At 58.5% G+C, this 18,663-nt stretch overlaps 6 protein-coding genes across 6 annotated transcripts; 3 read left to right on the forward strand and 3 right to left on the reverse strand.

Annotated features, from left to right (window-relative positions):
- The first annotated feature begins 719 nt into the window (after nucleotides 1-719).
- B0I36DRAFT_334281 (pyridoxal phosphate-dependent transferase) lies at nucleotides 720-2,923 on the forward strand. Its single transcript, XM_046155327.1, has 4 exons — nucleotides 720-1,081; nucleotides 1,405-1,444; nucleotides 1,551-2,200; nucleotides 2,276-2,923. Exons 1-4 carry the CDS (start codon nucleotides 962-964, stop codon nucleotides 2,723-2,725), a joined length of 1,260 nt encoding a protein of 419 aa, XP_046007535.1. The 5' UTR covers nucleotides 720-961; the 3' UTR covers nucleotides 2,726-2,923.
- Nucleotides 2,924-3,695: 772 nt separating this feature from the next.
- B0I36DRAFT_252859 (tryptophan synthase) lies at nucleotides 3,696-6,092 on the forward strand (the record flags this gene model as incomplete). Its single annotated transcript, XM_046150714.1, has 4 exons — nucleotides 3,696-3,743; nucleotides 3,839-3,926; nucleotides 3,995-5,214; nucleotides 5,289-6,092. 4 exons carry the CDS (start codon nucleotides 3,696-3,698, stop codon nucleotides 6,090-6,092), a joined length of 2,160 nt encoding a protein of 719 aa, XP_046007536.1.
- A 477-nt stretch (nucleotides 6,093-6,569) lies between these two features.
- On the reverse strand, nucleotides 6,570-8,076 carry B0I36DRAFT_388065 (uncharacterized protein). The gene has a single exon (XM_046161214.1). It carries the CDS (start codon nucleotides 7,895-7,897, stop codon nucleotides 6,641-6,643), a length of 1,257 nt encoding a protein of 418 aa, XP_046007537.1. The 5' UTR covers nucleotides 7,898-8,076; the 3' UTR covers nucleotides 6,570-6,640.
- Nucleotides 8,077-8,670: 594 nt separating this feature from the next.
- Nucleotides 8,671-8,955, forward strand: B0I36DRAFT_211743 (ribosomal L28 family-domain-containing protein; the record flags this gene model as incomplete). Its single annotated transcript, XM_046148920.1, has 1 exon — nucleotides 8,671-8,955. A coding segment is annotated over one exon (285 nt), but the record flags the coding sequence as incomplete, so codon positions are not given.
- A 1,157-nt stretch (nucleotides 8,956-10,112) lies between these two features.
- Nucleotides 10,113-10,928, reverse strand: B0I36DRAFT_367753 (CAP domain-containing protein; the record flags this gene model as incomplete). The annotated part of the gene is made up of 2 exons (XM_046159519.1): nucleotides 10,113-10,237; nucleotides 10,358-10,928. The coding sequence occupies 2 exons, from the start codon at nucleotides 10,926-10,928 to the stop codon at nucleotides 10,113-10,115; spliced, it is 696 nt and encodes a 231-aa protein (XP_046007539.1).
- Nucleotides 10,929-16,107: 5,179 nt separating this feature from the next.
- Nucleotides 16,108-16,805, reverse strand: B0I36DRAFT_31481 (uncharacterized protein). Its single transcript, XM_046152817.1, has one exon. It carries the CDS (start codon nucleotides 16,684-16,686, stop codon nucleotides 16,225-16,227), a length of 462 nt encoding a protein of 153 aa, XP_046007540.1. The 5' UTR covers nucleotides 16,687-16,805; the 3' UTR covers nucleotides 16,108-16,224.
- Between the last annotated feature and the right edge of the window lie 1,858 nt (nucleotides 16,806-18,663).

The raw sequence follows: 18,663 nt of genomic DNA on the forward strand, positions 1-18,663 counted from the left end.
GGCAGATCCTGGAAGGCATCGGGGCTCTCCCGCCCGTGTGCCAGTCGTCAGCCAGGCCGGAGCTGGTTGCGCTACTTTAAGTCGTGCGAGACCGGCAGCGTGGACACGCTGGAATGAGCCGTTGCCGACAGACCGTGCCACTTTAGGCTAAGGTTATGGTGGAGCAGCCTGGGTACGCGGCAGGGCTGTCTATGCTGGAGAGCGGTTCTGGAGTGCTGGGGAACCTGTCAGTGAGTCTGTGTGGCCCTGGGGCAGGGCTTTCACAAGCAAGCGAATTGTTGCTCCCGAGGCTGCCGGATGCTTCAACGACAGCAAATGTTTCTGGCGACCCAGCAGCCGTGGCAGGTGTTCGGTGTGACAGCAGACCTCACGACCGGGCGCTCGGGGTGACGATGACACTGACGGAATCACTGTGGCGTAGCGTCCACCGCTGGGCCATGAGTGACACAATGGCGGCAGTTCCCTTGATCGGCAGAGAGCCCAGCAGCTGCTCTTGTCCTTGTCGCGGGTGAAGTTGTGATGCCCGCCCGCAAGTGTGCGGTTGCGGAGCCCCCATTGGTGCGGAAGCGCTGACTGCCCTGTGGCAGAGGGCTGGGGCTCGCAGCACGACACCCCTGATTGGCCAGAAGGTCGCCTGCTCCCCTCTGGAAAAAAAAACAGAAGGGCTCACCTGCGCCGTGGGCAGGCGCCGGCGTGACATGGGCGACGACATCGCACCGCCTATTGTGCCCGCCATCTCCACAATCGCCAACCCGCAGCCCCGACTGCTGCCCGCTCTTAAGCTGCCGACCCGCGCGAGGCCATCGTCGTTCGATCCCGCTCCGACCCCCAGGACTACTTCTGCCGACTCGCCTCCCCCCGCCGGCGCTCCCTCCCGTTCTCTCGCCATCCTCTACAGGTCTGTCTGTTTTCGAGCGTTCACTTCTCGCATCGCCCAGCATCGTGCTTCCCCACCATCACCATGCTCTCCACCCTCCGTCTCGCCGCCCGGCCAGTCGCCGTCCGCCGGGCCGCTACCGCCCTCTCATTCCGCGCCGCCAGAGCCGGCTCGACCTGGGCCAACGTCCAGCAGGGCCCTCCTGTAAGCTTCCGTCCCTCTCGGCCCTTCGCCAGCGATCTGGCAGCGTCCTTGTGTTGAACGCCTAGACGTGCCATGCTAACATGCCATTGCCCCATAGGATGTGAGTAATTTCTCGACTTGATGCGGCAACTGTCCCGATTCTAGCTCCCGCCGGGTAGAAGCCCTCGACTGACATGTACTCTTCTCTTGCGCTTGCTACAGGCCATTCTTGGTAAGTCTGGGTGTTGAGTGTCTTGGACTAATCTGTGCGCACGCAAGGCGCCATGCGGCTCGGAACTCAAGGCGCAATCTGCTAACATGTGACTTTGATAGGCATCACCGAGGCTTTCAAGGCCGACTCCTTCCCTCAGAAGATCAACCTTGGTAGGATCGCCCTCGATTTCTCCTCGACCCGACACCCGACCGACCATCTCTTTCGACGGCGGTTGTACATGGACCCGACCATGACTAACCACTTCTTCCACATCAGGTGTCGGTGCCTACCGCGATGACAAGGGCAAGCCCTACGTTCTTCCCTCTGTCCGCACTGCCGAGGAGAAGGTCATTGCCTCGCGCCTGAACAAGGAGTACGCCGGCATCACCGGTATCCCTGAATTCACCAAGGCTGCCGTCGAGCTCGCCTACGGCAAGGACTCGCCCGCTCTCGACCGCATCGCCGTCACCCAGTCCATCTCCGGCACTGGCGCCCTCCGCATCGGCGCCGCCTTCCTCGCCCGCCACTTCCCCGGCGACAAGAAGATCTACATCCCGACTCCCTCGTGGGCCAACCACAAGGCCGTGTTTGGCGATGCCGGCCTCGCCGTCGAGCAGTACCGCTACTACGACAAGAAGACCATCGGCCTCGACTTTGAGGGCATGATTGCCGACATCAAGGCCGCCCCCAAGGGCAGCATCTTCCTATTCCATGCCTGCGCCCACAACCCCACTGGTGTCGACCCGACCATCGAGCAGTGGAAGGAGATTAGCAACGCCGTCAAGGCACAGGGCCACTTTGCCTTCTTCGACATGGCCTACCAGGGCTTCGCCAGTGGTGACACTGACAAGGACGCCTTTGCCCTCCGCCACTTTGTCGAGGAGGGACACGACATTGCTCTCTGCCAGAGTTTCGCCAAGAACATGGTATGTGTACACTGGGCGAGGCGGGCAGACCGCGCCAAAGACTCAGCATAGCAATAGCTAACCAGGAAAAACTAGGGTCTCTACGGTGAACGTGTCGGAGCCTTCTCTATCGTCGCCTCCTCGGCCGAGGAGAAGAAGCGCATCGACTCGCAGATCAAGATCCTCGTGCGCCCCATGTACTCGAACCCCCCGATCCACGGTGCCCGCATCGCCGCCGAGATCCTCAACGACCCCGAGCTGAACAAGCAGTGGCTGGGCGAGGTCAAGGAGATGGCCGACCGCATCATCACCATGCGCGCCCTGCTCAAGGAGAACCTCGAGAAGCTCGGCAGCAAGCACGACTGGAGCCACATCACGTCGCAGATTGGCATGTTTGCCTACACTGGCCTCGATGCCGACGCCATGACCAAGCTGGCGACCGAGCACAGCGTGTACGCCACCAAGGACGGCCGCATCAGCGTTGCCGGCATTACGACCGAGAACGTGGGCCGCCTCGCCGAGGCCATCTACAAGGTCAAGGGCTAGATGCTGTGTGAGGCAGTGATAGAGTTGGTACGAAAACAGTAAAATGAGGAGCGAGACTTGACGTGTTTCTGTCGAGAGACTAGATTCTATGTATGATACATCTATGCGTCTGCCTTGCTACGTTTTGTGAGCGATAGATTGCATCGTCCACGGATGTGGCTCGAAGACAGCGTAGAACAATTTGACGATCTGGACGAGCCCTGGCAGGTCATGCATGCGTGACGCGCGAAAGCGACAATGACATTGACCAATTGAAAAGGACCGACCTGTCCACGATTGGCGTAGCCCTTGCAGGCTATGATACTCACATATCCGTGGCCGTCAGGGGATATGTCGGATGTAGTCAATTGAGTGTATGACTAGACACACGCGGCTGGGGGACGACCTCGGAAGCAACCGCTGCGTGGTGGTGCAGGCAGTGGGTACATGAGGGGTACCTGGGTCCACTACTGGAATGCTGTCGTCATTGGAGGTCGCTGGTGGGTGTCGCGCCAGAGTGGTCCCTGGGTGCATGACTCCTCGCGGTGGTGGCTGTTGGTGCTGGGGCCGGCGGCCGGACCGCCGATCGCGGGGCAATCTGGCCATTAATTTTTGAATGGCACACTCGCCCCGCCATGCCCGGCCCGCCGCCACGCCGTGTGTCTGTCTGCGCTGCCAGAGTGACTGCTACTTACCACGACCATTATCACTACTACCACGCCGCCGGGACGGTTACATTTACCTCGACTCCTTGCGATCCTTCCTTTCCCCCCCCGTCAGCTTCATTTCCCCATTCCGTCCATTGTCTCTCTGAGGACTTGCCCCTGCCACTCGCTGTCTTAATTCGTGAGTCACGTAGCAGCATCGTCGACGGGCTCGCGTGTACAAAGATCGCACCGGCCCCAAACGATCTTGTCGCCAACAGTCGAAGAAGTCCTTTACTGCTCGGCTATCGATCTTTCCGACCGTTCCACACAGCAGCACATTCACCATGGAGGCCCTCAAGCAGACCTTTAAGCGGGTGAAGGCCGAGAAGCGCGTACGTCCTCCTTGCGAACATTTTTGAACCACGTCGCCTACCACAACCAATTGGGGCTCTCTTGGACAAAACCGCTCACAAAATCTCCTCTGCAGGCCGCTCTCGTTACCTATGTGACCGCCGGCTATCCCAAGGCCAATGACACCACCGAGATCATGCTCGGCATGGAGCGTGGTGGCGCTGGTATGTCCTCTCGATTCCGCCACACCCCCAGACAACGAGGACAAGCGATACTGACACAGATTCGCCAGACGTCATCGAGCTCGGTATCCCTTTCACCGACCCCATTGCCGACGGCCCAACCATCCAGACATCGAACACAGTCGCCCTCGAGAACGGCGTGACCGTCGCCTCCACACTGCAGATGGTCAAGGACGCGCGGAAACAAGGTCTCAAGGCTCCCGTCCTGCTCATGGGCTACTACAACCCCCTGCTCAGCTACGGCGAGGAGGCTCTCCTCACAGACTGCAAGGACGCCGGTGTCAACGGCTTCATCGTTTGCGATCTGCCGCCCGAGGAGGCTGTCTCTTTCCGCCAGCTCTGCACAAAGGGTGGCCTGTCCTACGTTCCCCTCATCGCCCCGGCCACGTCCGACACCCGCATGCGCATCCTGTGCCGACTCGCCGACTCGTTCATCTACGTGGTCTCGCGCCAGGGCGTCACCGGAGCCCTCGGCACCATGAACGCCAACCTGCCCAGCCTGCTGGAGCGGGTCAAGAAGTACAGCGGCGACAAGCCCGCCGCCGTGGGCTTCGGTGTTTCCACGCACGAGCATTTCCAGTCCGTCGCCGCGATCGCCGACGGCGTCGTCATCGGCTCACAGATCGTCACGACGCTCATGAAGGCCGAGCCCGGCACGGGCAGCAAGGCCGTCGAGGAGTACTGCGCGTACGTCTCAGGCCGGACCGCGGATCCCGAGGAGAAGGCTACGAGAGAGGTCGGTGTCATCGAGGCTATCAGTGCCGCCCGGGAGCCCAGCGGTGACGGCGTCACCGTCGAGGCCGTCATCAAGGACTCTGACGTTGAGAGCGACGACGCCGCCCTTGCTGCCGAGCTGTCGGCTCTGCACGGCAAGATCCCCGACCGGTTCGGCGAGTTTGGTGGGCAGTATGTCCCCGAGGCCCTCATGGACTGCCTGTCGCAGCTCGAGGACGGCTTCAACGCGATCCGCAACGACCCAAAGTTCTGGGAGGAGTACCGCTCGCACTACCCCTGGATCGGCCGGCCGGGCCACTTGCACCTGGCTGAGCGGCTGACGGAGCACGCTGGCGGTGCCAACATCTGGCTCAAGAGAGAGGATCTCAACCACACTGGCTCGCACAAGATTAACAATGCCCTCGGCCAGATCCTGCTGGCCAAGAGACTGGGCAAGAAGAAGATCATTGCCGAGACTGGTGCTGGCCAGCACGGCGTCGCGACCGCAACCGTCTGCGCCAAATTTGGCATGGAGTGTACCGTGTACATGGGCGCTGTAAGTACCTTCCTCATCGTCGCCGCCACCATGGTGCCATATATGATGCTAACCACCATCCACCACCTCCACAGGAAGACGTCCGCCGCCAAGCCCTCAACGTGTTCCGCATGCGCCTCCTCGGCGCCAAGGTTGTCGCCGTCGAGGCTGGCGCGCGCACTCTCCGCGACGCCGTGAACGAGGCGATGCGCAGCTGGGTGACGAACCTCGAGGACACGCACTACATCCTGGGCTCCGCCATCGGCCCGCACCCGTTCCCAACCATCGTGCGCACCTTCCAGTCGGTCATCGGCGACGAGACCAAGGCCCAGATGCTCGAGAAGCGCGGCAAGCTGCCCGACGCGGTGGTCGCATGCGTGGGCGGCGGCAGCAACGCGGTGGGCATGTTCTACCCGTTCAGCAACGACCCCAGCGTGCGCCTGCTGGGCGTCGAGGCGGGCGGCGACGGCATCGACACGCCGCGCCACAGCGCGACCCTGGCCGCGGGCTCCAAGGGCGTGCTGCACGGCGTGCGCACGTACATCCTGCAGAACGAGCACGGGCAGATCAACGAGACGCACTCGGTCTCGGCGGGGCTCGACTACCCGGGCGTCGGCCCGGAGCTGTCCTCCTGGAAGGACTCGAACCGCGCGACTTTCGTGGCCGCCACGGACGCACAGGCCTTTGAGGGATTCCGGCTCATGTCCCAGCTCGAGGGCATCATCCCGGCCCTTGAGTCGGCGCACGGCATCTACGGCGCCATCGAGCTCGCCAAGACGATGAAGAAGGGCGAGGACATCGTCATCTGCCTCAGTGGGCGTGGTGACAAGGATGTGCAGAGCGTCGCGGACGAGCTGCCCAAGATTGGACCCAAGATTGGCTGGGACCTGCGATTCTAAAAGGTCTCTTGTCAACACAAACTTAGACAGGGTTTTTGGCAGACTGACTGGAGTTAGTAGTAAATACGATAAAAAAAGCTCGGGAAAAGTGTAACAAGAGTCACGCGACGGGGGTTTGCATGATTGACGAGGCAGTCTTTGGTGCTACTTTGAATGATGCATAAAAATAAAGCGAACATTGGATCACCCCCCCTTGCAAGCATTGCGATTGTGCATAGTGACTTGTCATGAAAGGCCGATCGTCACTTGAGGGTGGCTAAGGAACAACCACTTATGTTAACCACTAGTTTGCGAGTCAGGACTCTGGAACCAAGAATATGGGTATTTAAACAAAACCAAGTGTACCATTCGCTCGACGCTGCTGGAATGTTTGCTGAAACGACAGAAGTAATTGTGACGAGCGGGGAGTAATGTCACGCGTGCACACCCACATGGCAGGCGGTGCCTAGATGGACGACGGAGATGAAGACGATATGAGATGGATGGCAAATCCAATGTTTGAACCAAAGCCGCGCCCATCATCATCATCATCATCATCATCATCATCATCATATCCTGCCCAACCTCTTGAGATCCCGACGCACCTCACGCATCCGGCCCTCTATCTCGCGATACACCCGAGCAATCTCGCGCATGGTCCTCTCCTTGGTCTCGTCACCTCCTCCTCCTCCTCCTGCAATGCTGTCTCTCTTCCTGTTCCCCCTCATTCCGCCGCCACCACCACCACCACCCGAAAGCCCATCCTCGTCATCGTTGTAAGCCCCGCCGCCGCCCAACATCACGCCATAGTCCCGCAGCTCAGCCTCCTTCACCACCGACGCGTCGAGCACGCGCATCCGCGCGCCCGCCAGGTGCCGCTTGTAGTTTGCCAGCGCGACGCGCGCGTCGGCCGGGTACACCACGTCGACGGCGTGGGCGAGCAGGGCCCGCGACGCGAGGGACCAGTGCTGCGCCTCGAGGGCGGTGGCTTGGGCGTGCAGGACTTGTGTCTGTGGTTGTTGTGGTTGTCCTGCTGCTGCTACTGCCCCGCCTTGCTCTGCCGCCGCTATTGAGGAGACGGCGCCGTGTTTCGCCTCTAGGAGCCCGATCAGAAAGGTGATTCCTTGCAGGTGCTGGGCCAGGTACGACTCAGCGAGCAGGTGTGCCGTCGAGATGCGCAGGTGGGAGAGCTGCCGCTTGCCGTCGGCCAGGGTGGACGTCAGGGTCTCGGCGGTGATGGCGAGCGAGGGGATGTGCCTGTGGATGAAGGAGGGGTTTGTCGTCGGGTACACTGCTTTCGCGAGGGTGCTGGCCTGCTTGGAGAGGTTGGCGGACAGGAGGGCTGTGATCTGGGGGAAGTATGGCTGGAGGTGGGTGAAGGGCGGGTTGGAGAGGAGCGTGGCGAGGGAGTGTGCTGGGAGAGAAGGAGCGGTGGAGAGGAACGGTGGCAGGAGGGTCAGGAGGTCCACCAAGTCCTGGGGCATTGACGGAGAGTTTTCTGAAGATGTGAGCCTCACTCTTGCTGTCTGGTGGCTTGAGCGGTTGGCCCGTGATGACGGTATGGCTGTTGGTTGTTGTTGTAGTGACGATGATGAAGGCTTGTCTTGTTGTGGCACCGCCTGGGCAATGGCCTGCTTGAGGATCTGATGCTTGATGACCTCGATGCGGTGAGCCTTGAGCTCCTCGCGGACAGCTGCACGCTTGTCATCCTGTGTGTGGTCTCGCGATGAGGCGTCAGAGTTGAGCAGTGACCCTGTGAGCCTGCGGTAGACTTTGGCAAAGTCTGGGTTGGCGGGCAGTACGCCTTGGTCGGCGGGAGGCAGCATTGTGCTGAAGACGCGAAGACCCTTCCACCGATCGATCCTAAGGAGCGCCTTCCCAATGCTCTGTGCAGTGGTCAGAACAAAAAAAGCTGCCAGAAAACCGGACAGAAGGTGAGCTTATCAGTGTTGCGCTGTTCCTCCAGGTCTGCCTCTCCGCAAGATGAGACGGTGGTTGTTTATCGCTTGAGTTGTTGATATCCCAATCCTCAGCCAAGCACGGGTGTGGGGCAGAGGCCTGAAAACGGATGCACTCGATTGGCCAATGCCAACGACTCGGACGCCAGACGTTCGCGCAGTCACGTGGTCAATGCAGAGAGAAGTACCAGAGTACCCTCCCCCGGTGGGCTGGCTAATCCCTGCGCAACCACCCAAAATCGAGCAGCTCCAGCATCACAGCCCAAAATTTCGAGCATCAAGAGCACCACCACCGCGGTCCAGCGCCTGCCTCCTCAGCACCTGTAGGCCACGCCACTCCGGGCTCTCTGCCGCTGAGCGCCATCTCTGAACCTTGCGGCAACGACTTCGAGGTCCCTTGCGGCCACCGAACAGACACAATGCTGCCTTCAATACGGCCAGTCCTCTCGTCCACGACGACGACGACAAGCACGACACGCTGCCTCGCCCAGGCCTACAAGCATGCCTCTCCCTCCTCGATCTCCTCCTCCTCCGCAGCCCGCTGCCTCAGCACCACAAGCCCGCTGAACCGGCAAAAGCCCTCCCACCGCACAGTCGACCCAGAGCTGCTCCCCGAGTACCCCTACGGCCGCTTCCGCACATACAAGCAGGCCAACGAGGGCCTCTACGGCGGCGCCAAGGTGCGCTTCGGCAACGTCATCTCGGAGAAGTGGAACCGCAAGTCGCGCACAAAGTGGCACCCCAACCGCCACACCAAGCGCCTCTGGTCCGTCGGCCTCCAGAGCTTCATCCGCGTCCGCCTGACCACCCGCACCCTCCGCACCATCGACAAGCTCGGCGGCATCGACGAGTACCTCCTGGGCCCCAAGGCCGCGCGCGTCAAGGAGCTCGGCCCCGCGGGCTGGGCGCTGCGGTGGAAGGTCATGCAGTCGCCCCTCATCCAGGAGAAGTTTGCCCGCGAGCGCGCGGCGCTGGGCCTCCCGCCCAGGGCCCCCTCGCTCGCCGGTGTCGGTGCCGACAAGCTTGAGTTCCCGCCCGACGTGCTTGCGCAGGCGGCCCGGCAGACCAGCGGAGGGCGCACGCCGGAGGAGCTGATGCGCGACATCAACGCCATGTTGGAGAACGGGGAGGAGATTGACCTCGACAGCGACTCGCAGCTCGTCCTGGATGCCGAGGATCAGAAGATCCTGGACGAGCACGCGAGCCCGGAGAACAAGCGGTTGCTGCAGGAGATTGACGACCTGATTGAGCGGGAAGAGGCCGGGTTGAAGGAGCAGGGGTTCATGGCCGAGGAGGAGCGGCCGAGGAAGTGAGACAGACATCCGGGAGGGAAGGTCACAGGCAGGGACGACTAGGGCATTCCTTTGACTTGGTCAATCCGCGCACCACGACGAGTAGATCATGTGTACCATATTATGTATTGACGACTTTGTACAAAACAAAAAGTAAAAAGTCTTGTTCAACAACTAACGAGTTCTGTACTGGCTAACAAAATGTTTCATTCATTGCGTGCACGCCTTGTGCCTCTTTGATGCCAGAACATTCTTGCCATCCCACACACAGCCATCCAGACATTTGTGAAACAAGCATTCCAGAGCTATGAATCAAACCATCGCTTAGCCAGCTGTCGACTGACCGTCGTCACCTCTTTCAGTTGTTAGATAAAATGAACGAAACAATTCCACCTCACACATACACAATGATGGCAAGAGCTCAGTCAGTGGATTGTACTGCTCGCATTCAGAAGTGTAAGTAATGTACAAGCTAGGGATAGTGTGTATGTTCATGACATGTATCGTGACATCATAAAAGTGTGCATAAAAAGAAGAAAAAGACCAAGCTCGTAAAACACGCTGAGAGAGTGTGTCGCTTAAACAGGAAAAGAACTGGCAAAAATAAAATGAGCTCTTTGTACATGGTAAGGTCTTCCCGAAATATACTGTGTTTTGGAAAGGAGCAAAGAATGAACAGAGAAAGGACTGTGCGTCACCAGGACACTTCCGCTTTTTGGTTCAACCAACCATATCAAAGTACGCGGGCATATGTGGGTGATCTGGGCTGGCTGTTAAGTCACTCAGCCTCTCTAGTAAGGTTTCTGGCCGATGACGTTGCCAGCAGGACCGTAGCGGGCGACGGTGTACCAAGCGCCCTTGCTGTCCTGAACGGCAGCAATGCCGATCTTGGTGGAAGCTTTCCAGAGACACTGAGCTAAAAAGTTGCAAAAAAACCAATTGTTAGCAACTGGAACGCGCCAGATTGAAAAGCACCTTCTCTACAAGAAATATGCGGGGAGGAAAGGGGAAAAGGCAAAGGGCAAAAAGGACGTACTGTAGTGCCCGTAGGCGGCAAAGTTGCCTTCCGGGATAGCCTCGCCGTGGTAGTTGGACTCCTCTGCGAGCCAGAGCTTGGTGCCGCTGGCGATGGGCCTGGTGATGGGCGTCGACGAGTAGCTGTAGGCCAGGTTCTCGCCCTGGCCCGGGCGGGACTCGTTGCTGCTGTGCTCGAACTTGCCCGTCTGCGCGAGGTGCTGCGCCCACGCGAGCGCGTCGGCCGCCAGCTGCTTGTCCCAGGTCAGCTTGGGGATGCCCTTGACGCGGCGGGCCTGGTTGTGCAGCTTGAGGCCTCGCTGCTGGTCCTTGCTCCGGTCGCGGGCGACCAGCTCGTGTTCGGCCTCCTCGGAGATCGGGGCCGGGATGGGCTCCCGTTTGCCGCCGGCGCTGACGCCACCGGTGCCCAGGTTCAGAAGGGCGGGAGGGCCAGTGATGATGGTCGCGCCGATGTCGACGGGGATGGTGTTGGGGTCGAGCACGTCGTCCGGCCCGATGTCCAGCGGCTCGGGGATCGGGTTGGCGAGGGACAGAGTCCCGAGAAGCAGGGCTGCGGTGGCGGAGAAGCGCATTGTGGCTGGGCTGTGTTTTGGATGAGATAGTTGTTTCCTTTATTTCTTGGTCTGGTTATTGACGGCCTTGTGTTCAAAGGCTAGGGCGATCCTTGTTTATGGACACTGGATACAATATTATCGTTCAGAAAAGTCGAATATGATTGACGTTGCTTGCTGTGCTGAGAAGCACGCTCTGTATATGTACGAGAAGATAATGTTTACTCGGATGAAACTGCTTGCTGGTGATATTCGAGCTGATGTTATGCAAACAGATCATCATCCAAGTAGGGATCCAAGGGGGAGATATATACATGGACGACTCTGCTCCAAAGAAAAGACCAGTCGGCCCGTGATGTCAGGGATGACAGGGCGTTGTGGTCCACAACCCTGACCTCATGCGGAACCGCTGCCTCATTCCGCAGTCTCGATGGAGGTGGCGCTCCACCGGCGGAGAACAAAGGGCGAGCAAGCCGAATCGTGCAGGGTATTGTGTGGTCTGCTGCGTTCGCCTGCCGAGTGAGGACTGACTGATGGCAAGGCCAAGCGGAAGCTAAGAATAAGCTTCCTGGTGACACGGAGGCACGGCATCTGTCATCGCAACTTTATTATGCGAGAACGAGTGGGCCGGTGGGGATGTGTCAAGGACGGGAAGACGCACGGCGGGAATAGGGCAGAAAACGCGTGCGAGTTTGTCACGCTGGTGTCGAAATGCAGGCGGACGAAGGGGCCCGCCTGCTTGCTATGTTGGGACAAAAGCTCGACTTCAGACCAGTTCTAGCAAACTCGCATCAACTCTGTCGGCTAGTGTAGCGTCCGCACAGAGTTCCAGTCTAAATCGCCTGGGCTCAGTAACAGAGCCCTTTGCTTCGCGAAGGTCACATGCCAAGCTGTCCGGCCGAGCACTATGACAAAGTAAACCCAGTCCTGGAGTCTCCGCCCAGCTGGTTGTTTCAGGGTCTAGCTGGGGCTGCTTGTAAAGCGCGTAAAGATGGTGTCTCTGTGCATGTGTGACGTTGTGAGCCTCGGTCGGTCACAAAGAGACTCGGGACGGACGGGCCTGGCGCAGGTGGAGCGGAGACGGTGTCGAACTCGTGGGCGGCTGCAGGTACACAGGCATGATGTCAAATGCAGCTGTCCGCTTCAACTCTAATCCAGGGCGAGCAAGGACTGGACCCCCTTTGGCGGATGGCGCACGCTCCCCGCGGGTCCATCGCCTTGTCCTTGGACGCCCGCCACTAGTAAAAGCTTGGCGTCAAAGTCAAAGTCCGGACCGGATGTTGGGGATCCGTGATTTGCCTCATCTTGCTGTATTATTCTTGGGAAGCTGTTGAACGCTGATTGCCTCACCACGCGCCCGTCCCGGCATATCGACAATATACCCCGAGATCTGTGAGGGAGACCAGGAATCAATGGTCTGCTGGTGCTGGCTCGACTTTGATCCAGACTTGCATCGAAGTTACCATCAGGTTGATCGCGATGCCAGCCCTTGAGCATCACCATACGCACCATGGCCGCACTACGTCCGGCTGCTGGGCACTATCAGTTAATGATATGTGGGTTTCGAAGTGGGTGTGTGTCTCAGATGGCCTTGCCTTGCGCCAGCCCCTCTTTGTGTGTGGCCGAACCGTGGCTGCTGCCTCATGTCTCACTCTTCCATGCCTATGCCCGATGGTGGCTTAGGCGATGATGACAAACGTGCTCCTGTGCCATGGGGAATGTGTTCAGCACAACTCGGCACCAAGAGTGCCACAGCATCGTGGCTTGCACTACACACATTGAGCGCCGCTGTATGAGTTTTCCCTCACTTTCATGCAACCTCCCCTAGCTTAGAAACGGTTCTTGAGGCTGTCAGCCTTGGAAGCCGCGTCACGGCTTCGTATGTCAGCCTCGTGCCTGGCTCAGATGTTTGACTGCATTGACTGCATTGACTGCATTGACTGCATTGACTGCAAGGCACGGAAAGGCGTTCCGACGGGAAAGAGAATTACGCGCATTCTTCCTCAGGACGTACGTGTCGATCTCCCCCCACATGCTCATAGCCTCAGTGTTCTGCGGATGGCGATCCGGGGAAGCTGAAGGGCACGGTGTATCGCCAGGCCATCTCGGGGTTCGGCTCGTCGATCAGCACGGAAGAGGTTCCCGTTTGGGGAATACGTTGCGAGTGTGTGTGCTTGTGGGTATTGTATGATGCCGATCCCTTGTTGTTTGCTTCCGTCATACACACGCAAATCAGGAGAACAACGCAATGTGCTCTCTGGTGTGTGTGTGGTGGTGTTGTGGATCCGTCAGCGGGAGTCTGCAGTTCCGTGGTTCGTGGACTGTGGCGAAACGAGACATGTTTCTTTCTTCCTTGAGCCAGGAGTTTGGATGAACAATGACGATGATCGTGTCTGAGACCCAGAGGGACAGGTGAGCCTAGCTGAAACGGAAGAGTGTCCCCGGAATAACTCCAGCAGTGATCTGCATGCTGTACGGTCCCGCGTTGCGACGAGTGTGTGTATGGTGCTTGGGGGTGGGCGCTTGTCAAAGTTGTCAAGCAAACCTTAATCTGGGGACCCCCATCGGCGGTCATCACCTCTGCTAGCGTCGTGGTTTTGAATCAGTATAGAGTCTGGACGAGGTGCAAGCTGACTTGGCTGTGTCGTGCAGCCTTTGCTGACGCAATAGCCCAACGGCTGAACTTGCGGCCGCAGAATCGTCCGTCATACAATAAAGACAGCGCCATCAGCCATCACTCTGGAGAGCAGCTATATGATGCTGTGGCTAGGGATAAAGTTCGAGTGTTTTATGCGGGCTCCAGATTCCGCGTCTGTGCTGATATTGGGCGATATCAAAATTCCGGGGAGACCTTGAGCAAAGCATGCCCCTCCTTTGCAAGCGGCCAGGGATTTTGCCGTGCGGTTTGTGTGCTTTGTGTATGCTGATGGTGTGTTTCTCTGCACGCGTCATCTGTCCCACGTCCTGGTTTGCGGTTCGATGACTTTGCTTGGGATGGATACTGGTGCGGCTTTGTGACGTCGTTCAAGAGAGTGGGACGCGCTGCGCCAACACAGGAGAAAGTTCCCCGTAGCTGTTGTGGAGGAGCAGACCCTACGCGCTCTCGAAACTAACACCGTAATGACTGCTCCTGGTTCCTTGTTCCCCCTGTTTGTCCTTACTCCAGTGCTGCCATAGTATTGTTGCTGAGCAAATGGATAGCTCCGAATCGCGCTGGAGCGCGCGCAGGCGATGTGTGAATTGGGCTTTGGCAAGTTGTATGGGCGGGAAAACAATAGAGTGAAGAGTGCAAGATTATGAGTGGCAGCAATCATCGACGGCCTGTGGCGCAGTCGGCCACTCACCTGGATCACTGGAACATTCTCAATTATACCTGTGGAACCGGCCGTGCAATTTCAAGGCACAGAGGCTTGCTTATGCCTCAGAAAGACTTCATTTCAACAAGAGAGTTCCTCCAAAGCCGCTCTAGTCAGCAGAAAATGGTTCCATCTCGTGTCGGCGTTGTGTCCTTGATGAATGAGGCTCTTCATGCCGTCTCATGGGCCAGTGTCAAAGCATTGTTTGCCACTATGGGCAGGAGGAACATCTGCAAGCACAGAGCAAAATCGTTCCACACACGGATAAGGGGTTGAGCCTCGCCCCTCCGCAGGCTTCCTCAGCCACTGCCGCTCTAGCCACCCTCGGCATCATCTTGAACGTGCTGACACGCAGAGGCACCACCTCGTTGCGGTTGCCCACATTTCGCGAGCGCGGGTGAAGCAAAACCTCCCCAACCACCCACGAGCTCAACTTACCCCTCCTACCACTAGACCGCCGCTGGATGACTGATGCCTGGTCGTGCCGCACCATATTTGCCCAGACCAACTCACAGTGCACCATTGGTCTTGTGCTTTCGCACCGGGTCCATTTGGAAACTGTTCAGGACACGCGGTGAGGTGATCCTGAGGTGACCAGGTGACTTGCAATACTACCCCCACAACAACATCGCACAAGATACATCACGAGATCGCGCGCCTGCTGTTCCCCTCCTCGAACATCACGCGGCAATGGTAAGGGATGCAGACGATGACGACATGCGTGTCCCTCTACTAGCCCCCAAGTGTTCGGAGGGCAGCACCGACAATCCAGATGGCAGCACCCACAACATTTCAAGACGTTTGTCGACAATGACACGGCCAATTTCATGGATCAGGCGCCGTCTTGGGTCTTTGAGAAGGGCCTTCCGCGGCACGGAGCCAAACAGACTGATGCTTCTCCCAGAGGAGCTCCTGCTTCTTATCAGCGAGTTCCTCGACCCCCTGTCCAAGGCATTCCTGGCACAAACCTGCACGCTCTTTGCCAACAGCTTCCTCCTGCAACATCTGTACCGCGAGGACATCACGTCGGCAGAGTACCGCAGTGTCCGATGGGCGTGTTCCACTAGCAACAGGGCCTTGCTGGAGCGCGCACTCTCCTACGATGCGGACCTCAATGACTTCTGCTCATGGGCGTGGGAGCACAAACACAGAGTCTTGCGCAAGCCGCTCTATCACGCAATCTCCCATCATCAGTACGACTTCGCCAAACAGCTGATTCAGGATTACGCGCCCCAGCTCAAGTTGAACGAACCGGCCTTCTTTGTCTCCAGCAATCCCGAGGGCCCGGTCATCTCGGGCGATTTCTTCTGCCACATCGCCAGCGTGACCATGGTGCTGCTCCGGCCCTCACGCAGCATAGGAACGGCAACAAAGCTCAAGGCCTGTTCCGACATGCTGCGCGAGCTGCTCAAGCACGTGCGCCCGCAGGACTGTGCGCTGCCGTGCAGTTGCAGAGACAATCTCCCGTGGCGGATCATGAGCACCATAATTCCATTCATCTTGAAGGACAAGCTCGTGGAAGAGTTCCCACGCCCGACGGATCCGTTGCCCCATGAGGCCCCGACGTTTGGCGAGGTCAGGCTCGCGTACTGGAAAGTCCACATCCTCCACGACAGCATCGTCACCCGCCACGACCGCGAGGTCTACGAGAGCCAGACTTCCAAGTTCCTCAAGCTGGCCAGCCTGCTCCCCTCGGCCATCAGGATCCAGTGTGCCGAGGTGATGGTGCGGTTCATTGTCCGCATCATCCTGCAGCCCGAGGCCTGGGCAGCCATCGCGCCAGAGTCCCTCATCGAAAAGATGGTCACGTCAGACCACGCGCTGCTCTATCGCCACCTACGAACCCTCTTCGAAGACTTTTACGTGGACCCCAATATTACATTCAACGACGGAGGAGTCGTCACCCTTCTGGAGCATGCTGCCAACAAGGTCCGCCCAAACGCCAGACACAACGTGCCAGCTCATATCCTCCAGCGGGTCCCCCACTCGCTCGTCAAATCCGAGACGTCACGAGGCAGAGCAGTCGAGCTCTGCGACTTCTCCTCCGGCACGGCGCCAGCCCCCTCACGTGGCGCAACGGCATCTGCATCGCCTACAGTAACCCGCCCAGCGTCCTGCACTGCCTCGTTCAGGGTGGCAACAGCGCCGCCCAGGCAGTCCGCATGATTCTCGAGGAGCACCCGCCCCCCTGGCTTGGTGGCCACGTCCGCACCACGGCGCTGCCCCTGGGCGACACGGCCATCCACACGGCCTGCCGGACGCTCGAGCCGTCCCGGGAGGTTGTCCGCGTCCTCCTGGATCACGGATTTCACCACAACCTGCGGAATCGGGCGGGCGAGACGCCCTTCCAAGTCCTCATGGCAGCGCCTCACCACTCTGGCCAGACCAAGGTGTTGCTGGCCCTGGCGTTCTTCGGCCCCCATTACGTCAACGCGCGGGAGTGCCTCGAGGCGACGGACCTCGAGGGCAACGACGCGGTCACGCTCGCCAGGAGGGCAGGCTCGTCCGAGTGGTTCCTGAAGTGGCTTGACAAGCAGGTGGCCAAGGTGATGAAGAAGAAGAAGAAGGGAAGAGATTTGCGACAGCTCGTCTTGTCTTGGTTCCCATGCGACGCTTCCTGAGGTGGCTTGACAGACAGGTGGCCAAGGTGGTAAAGAAGAACTATAGGTGAAGAGGTTTGGAGCAACTCGTTTTACATTTCTGCCTATGCGTTGGTCCCTGGTTAATGAGATATTGGCTCGACGAGGAGCGGCAGAAGGGACAGGGCGGGCATGTTTTGCACACAGGGATGGAGTGGGACTTTAGGTCCAGCCGCCTTGGTCTATATGTGTATACTCGGCGTGTGATGATGGCATAGATGCTATTCAAGGCGGATGTCATTTTGTTTGGTTGTTTGGACCTGGGAAAGATAGGCCAGGTGTGTTGGAGAAAACTAGTACCCCATGGGAGCGCGAAGATTGGACTGAAGCCGAGAGATGCTCCGCGCTCAGGCGCCGTCAAGGTTTTGCCCATTGGGTTTTGTCACAGGGCGCCGAGATCTCAAAGGATGGCCTCGTGCGAGCAAAGTGTGACACGGGAAACAGGTTTCATCTGCGCAAATTGATCAATATCATGAAAGCAAAGGCAACTGCTCGTGACAGTGCAATCTCTCAGGGCAATGCATTGACGCATTAGTGGGGCGAGCAGTCGAACAATAATTGTGGTGGTGGTTGTCAGTACAAACAAAGTTCTGCATCCCAATGGAAAGGTTATCAGTGCCAGCGGAATCTTTTCATCCAGGTCCTGCATCGCTTGACAAAGGAAGGAGATGATTGTCTGCAAGCAGTTGCATCCTCAAGCTCCTACACGCTACTCGTGAGACGGCGGTGGTGAGACTGAAAAGAGAGTTTGCTCTGGCCCTCATGTCTCAAACACCTCTGCTGGTTCCGGATGTCTTGGCAATGCAGGAAGCTGTAAAAAGAGCCGACGAGCCACGTGCGCTTGGAAGAACGGTGCCTTCTCATCATTGATTTTCCATTGTCTCTTCGGGTGTGAGAGATCCCTCGCCTGGAGTACTCACCCTTTGACAGCAGACCTCTACGGCGCGATGCCTCGCCAGTGGCCGCATGTTTTCTCCATTCTGGTCTTTTGAACATGCCAGCTTTCGCAGCACTCGAGCATGCTGCGCATGACGCAGGGTCACGCTGCAGTCGGCATGCGTCTTTGGTCAGACGTGTTTGGTAAGACCGTGATGACCTCAGCACGTCAAGGACTTGTGTGACGGCTTCATCGTGAGTCCGGCTCCATTCCATAAAAACATTTCGAATTGTTTCCACACTGACTCTTGTAGAGCGCTGAGGCAGACTTCAGGCGCGATCAATCCTCCATGGGCTACCACCGGATGGTGCCCGTCCTTAGGAAGGCATTTATACCAGGCGCTGCTCCGCTCGACCTTGATGGCAGCGGCAGCATCAGAAGCACTCCAGCACAATCCCACTCGAAGAATCCCATCAGGATCGATTGCAAAATGTCAAGATTCGAGCAAGATGCCGCATGGTCCGGCTGCCTCCCAAGCCACTCTAAGCCCGACAACGCGCCAACGCCCATCTCGTCCTCGCGGCCACTGTCCACAATAGCAGCGCCACACGTAGAGCCCTACCAGCCACTCGGCCATAGAGATAATATCAGTTCAAGCTCGACGAATGCAGCATGTCGCACTGACAGTACCAAGGGGTCTTCCATCCACGAGCTGCCTGCCGAGATCCTGCTCCAGATCTCAGAGAGCTTCACAACCAAGGAAATCTCCAGCCTGGCCCGCACCAGCCGTCACTTCCAAGCAACCGACATCCTACAGTCGGCCATGTACTACAAAGACGTCGACGAAGGACTGGGACCCAACAAGTCCATGCACTATGCCTGCG

This window comes from Microdochium trichocladiopsis (assembly GCF_020744255.1).
Source record: "Microdochium trichocladiopsis strain MPI-CAGE-CH-0230 chromosome Unknown B0I36scaffold_10, whole genome shotgun sequence".
In the NCBI taxonomy this organism is placed as follows: Eukaryota; Fungi; Ascomycota; class Sordariomycetes; order Xylariales; family Microdochiaceae; genus Microdochium; species Microdochium trichocladiopsis.

Bases quoted from the DNA above. Each gene is read 5' to 3' on its own strand.
- B0I36DRAFT_334281 (XM_046155327.1), top strand. From the start codon at position 962: ATGCTCTCCACCCTCCGTCTCGCCGCCCGGCCAGTCGCCGTCCGCCGG. The intron at 1,445-1,550 runs GTAGGATCGCCC...CTTCCACATCAG, and splicing joins CCCTCAGAAGATCAACCTTG to GTGTCGGTGCCTACCGCGAT. The intron at 2,201-2,275 runs GTATGTGTACAC...AGGAAAAACTAG, and splicing joins AGAGTTTCGCCAAGAACATG to GGTCTCTACGGTGAACGTGT.
- B0I36DRAFT_388065 (XM_046161214.1), bottom strand. From the start codon at position 7,897: ATGCTGCCTCCCGCCGACCAAGGCGTACTGCCCGCCAACCCAGACTTT.
- B0I36DRAFT_31481 (XM_046152817.1), bottom strand. From the start codon at position 16,686: ATGGGGGCCGAAGAACGCCAGGGCCAGCAACACCTTGGTCTGGCCAGA.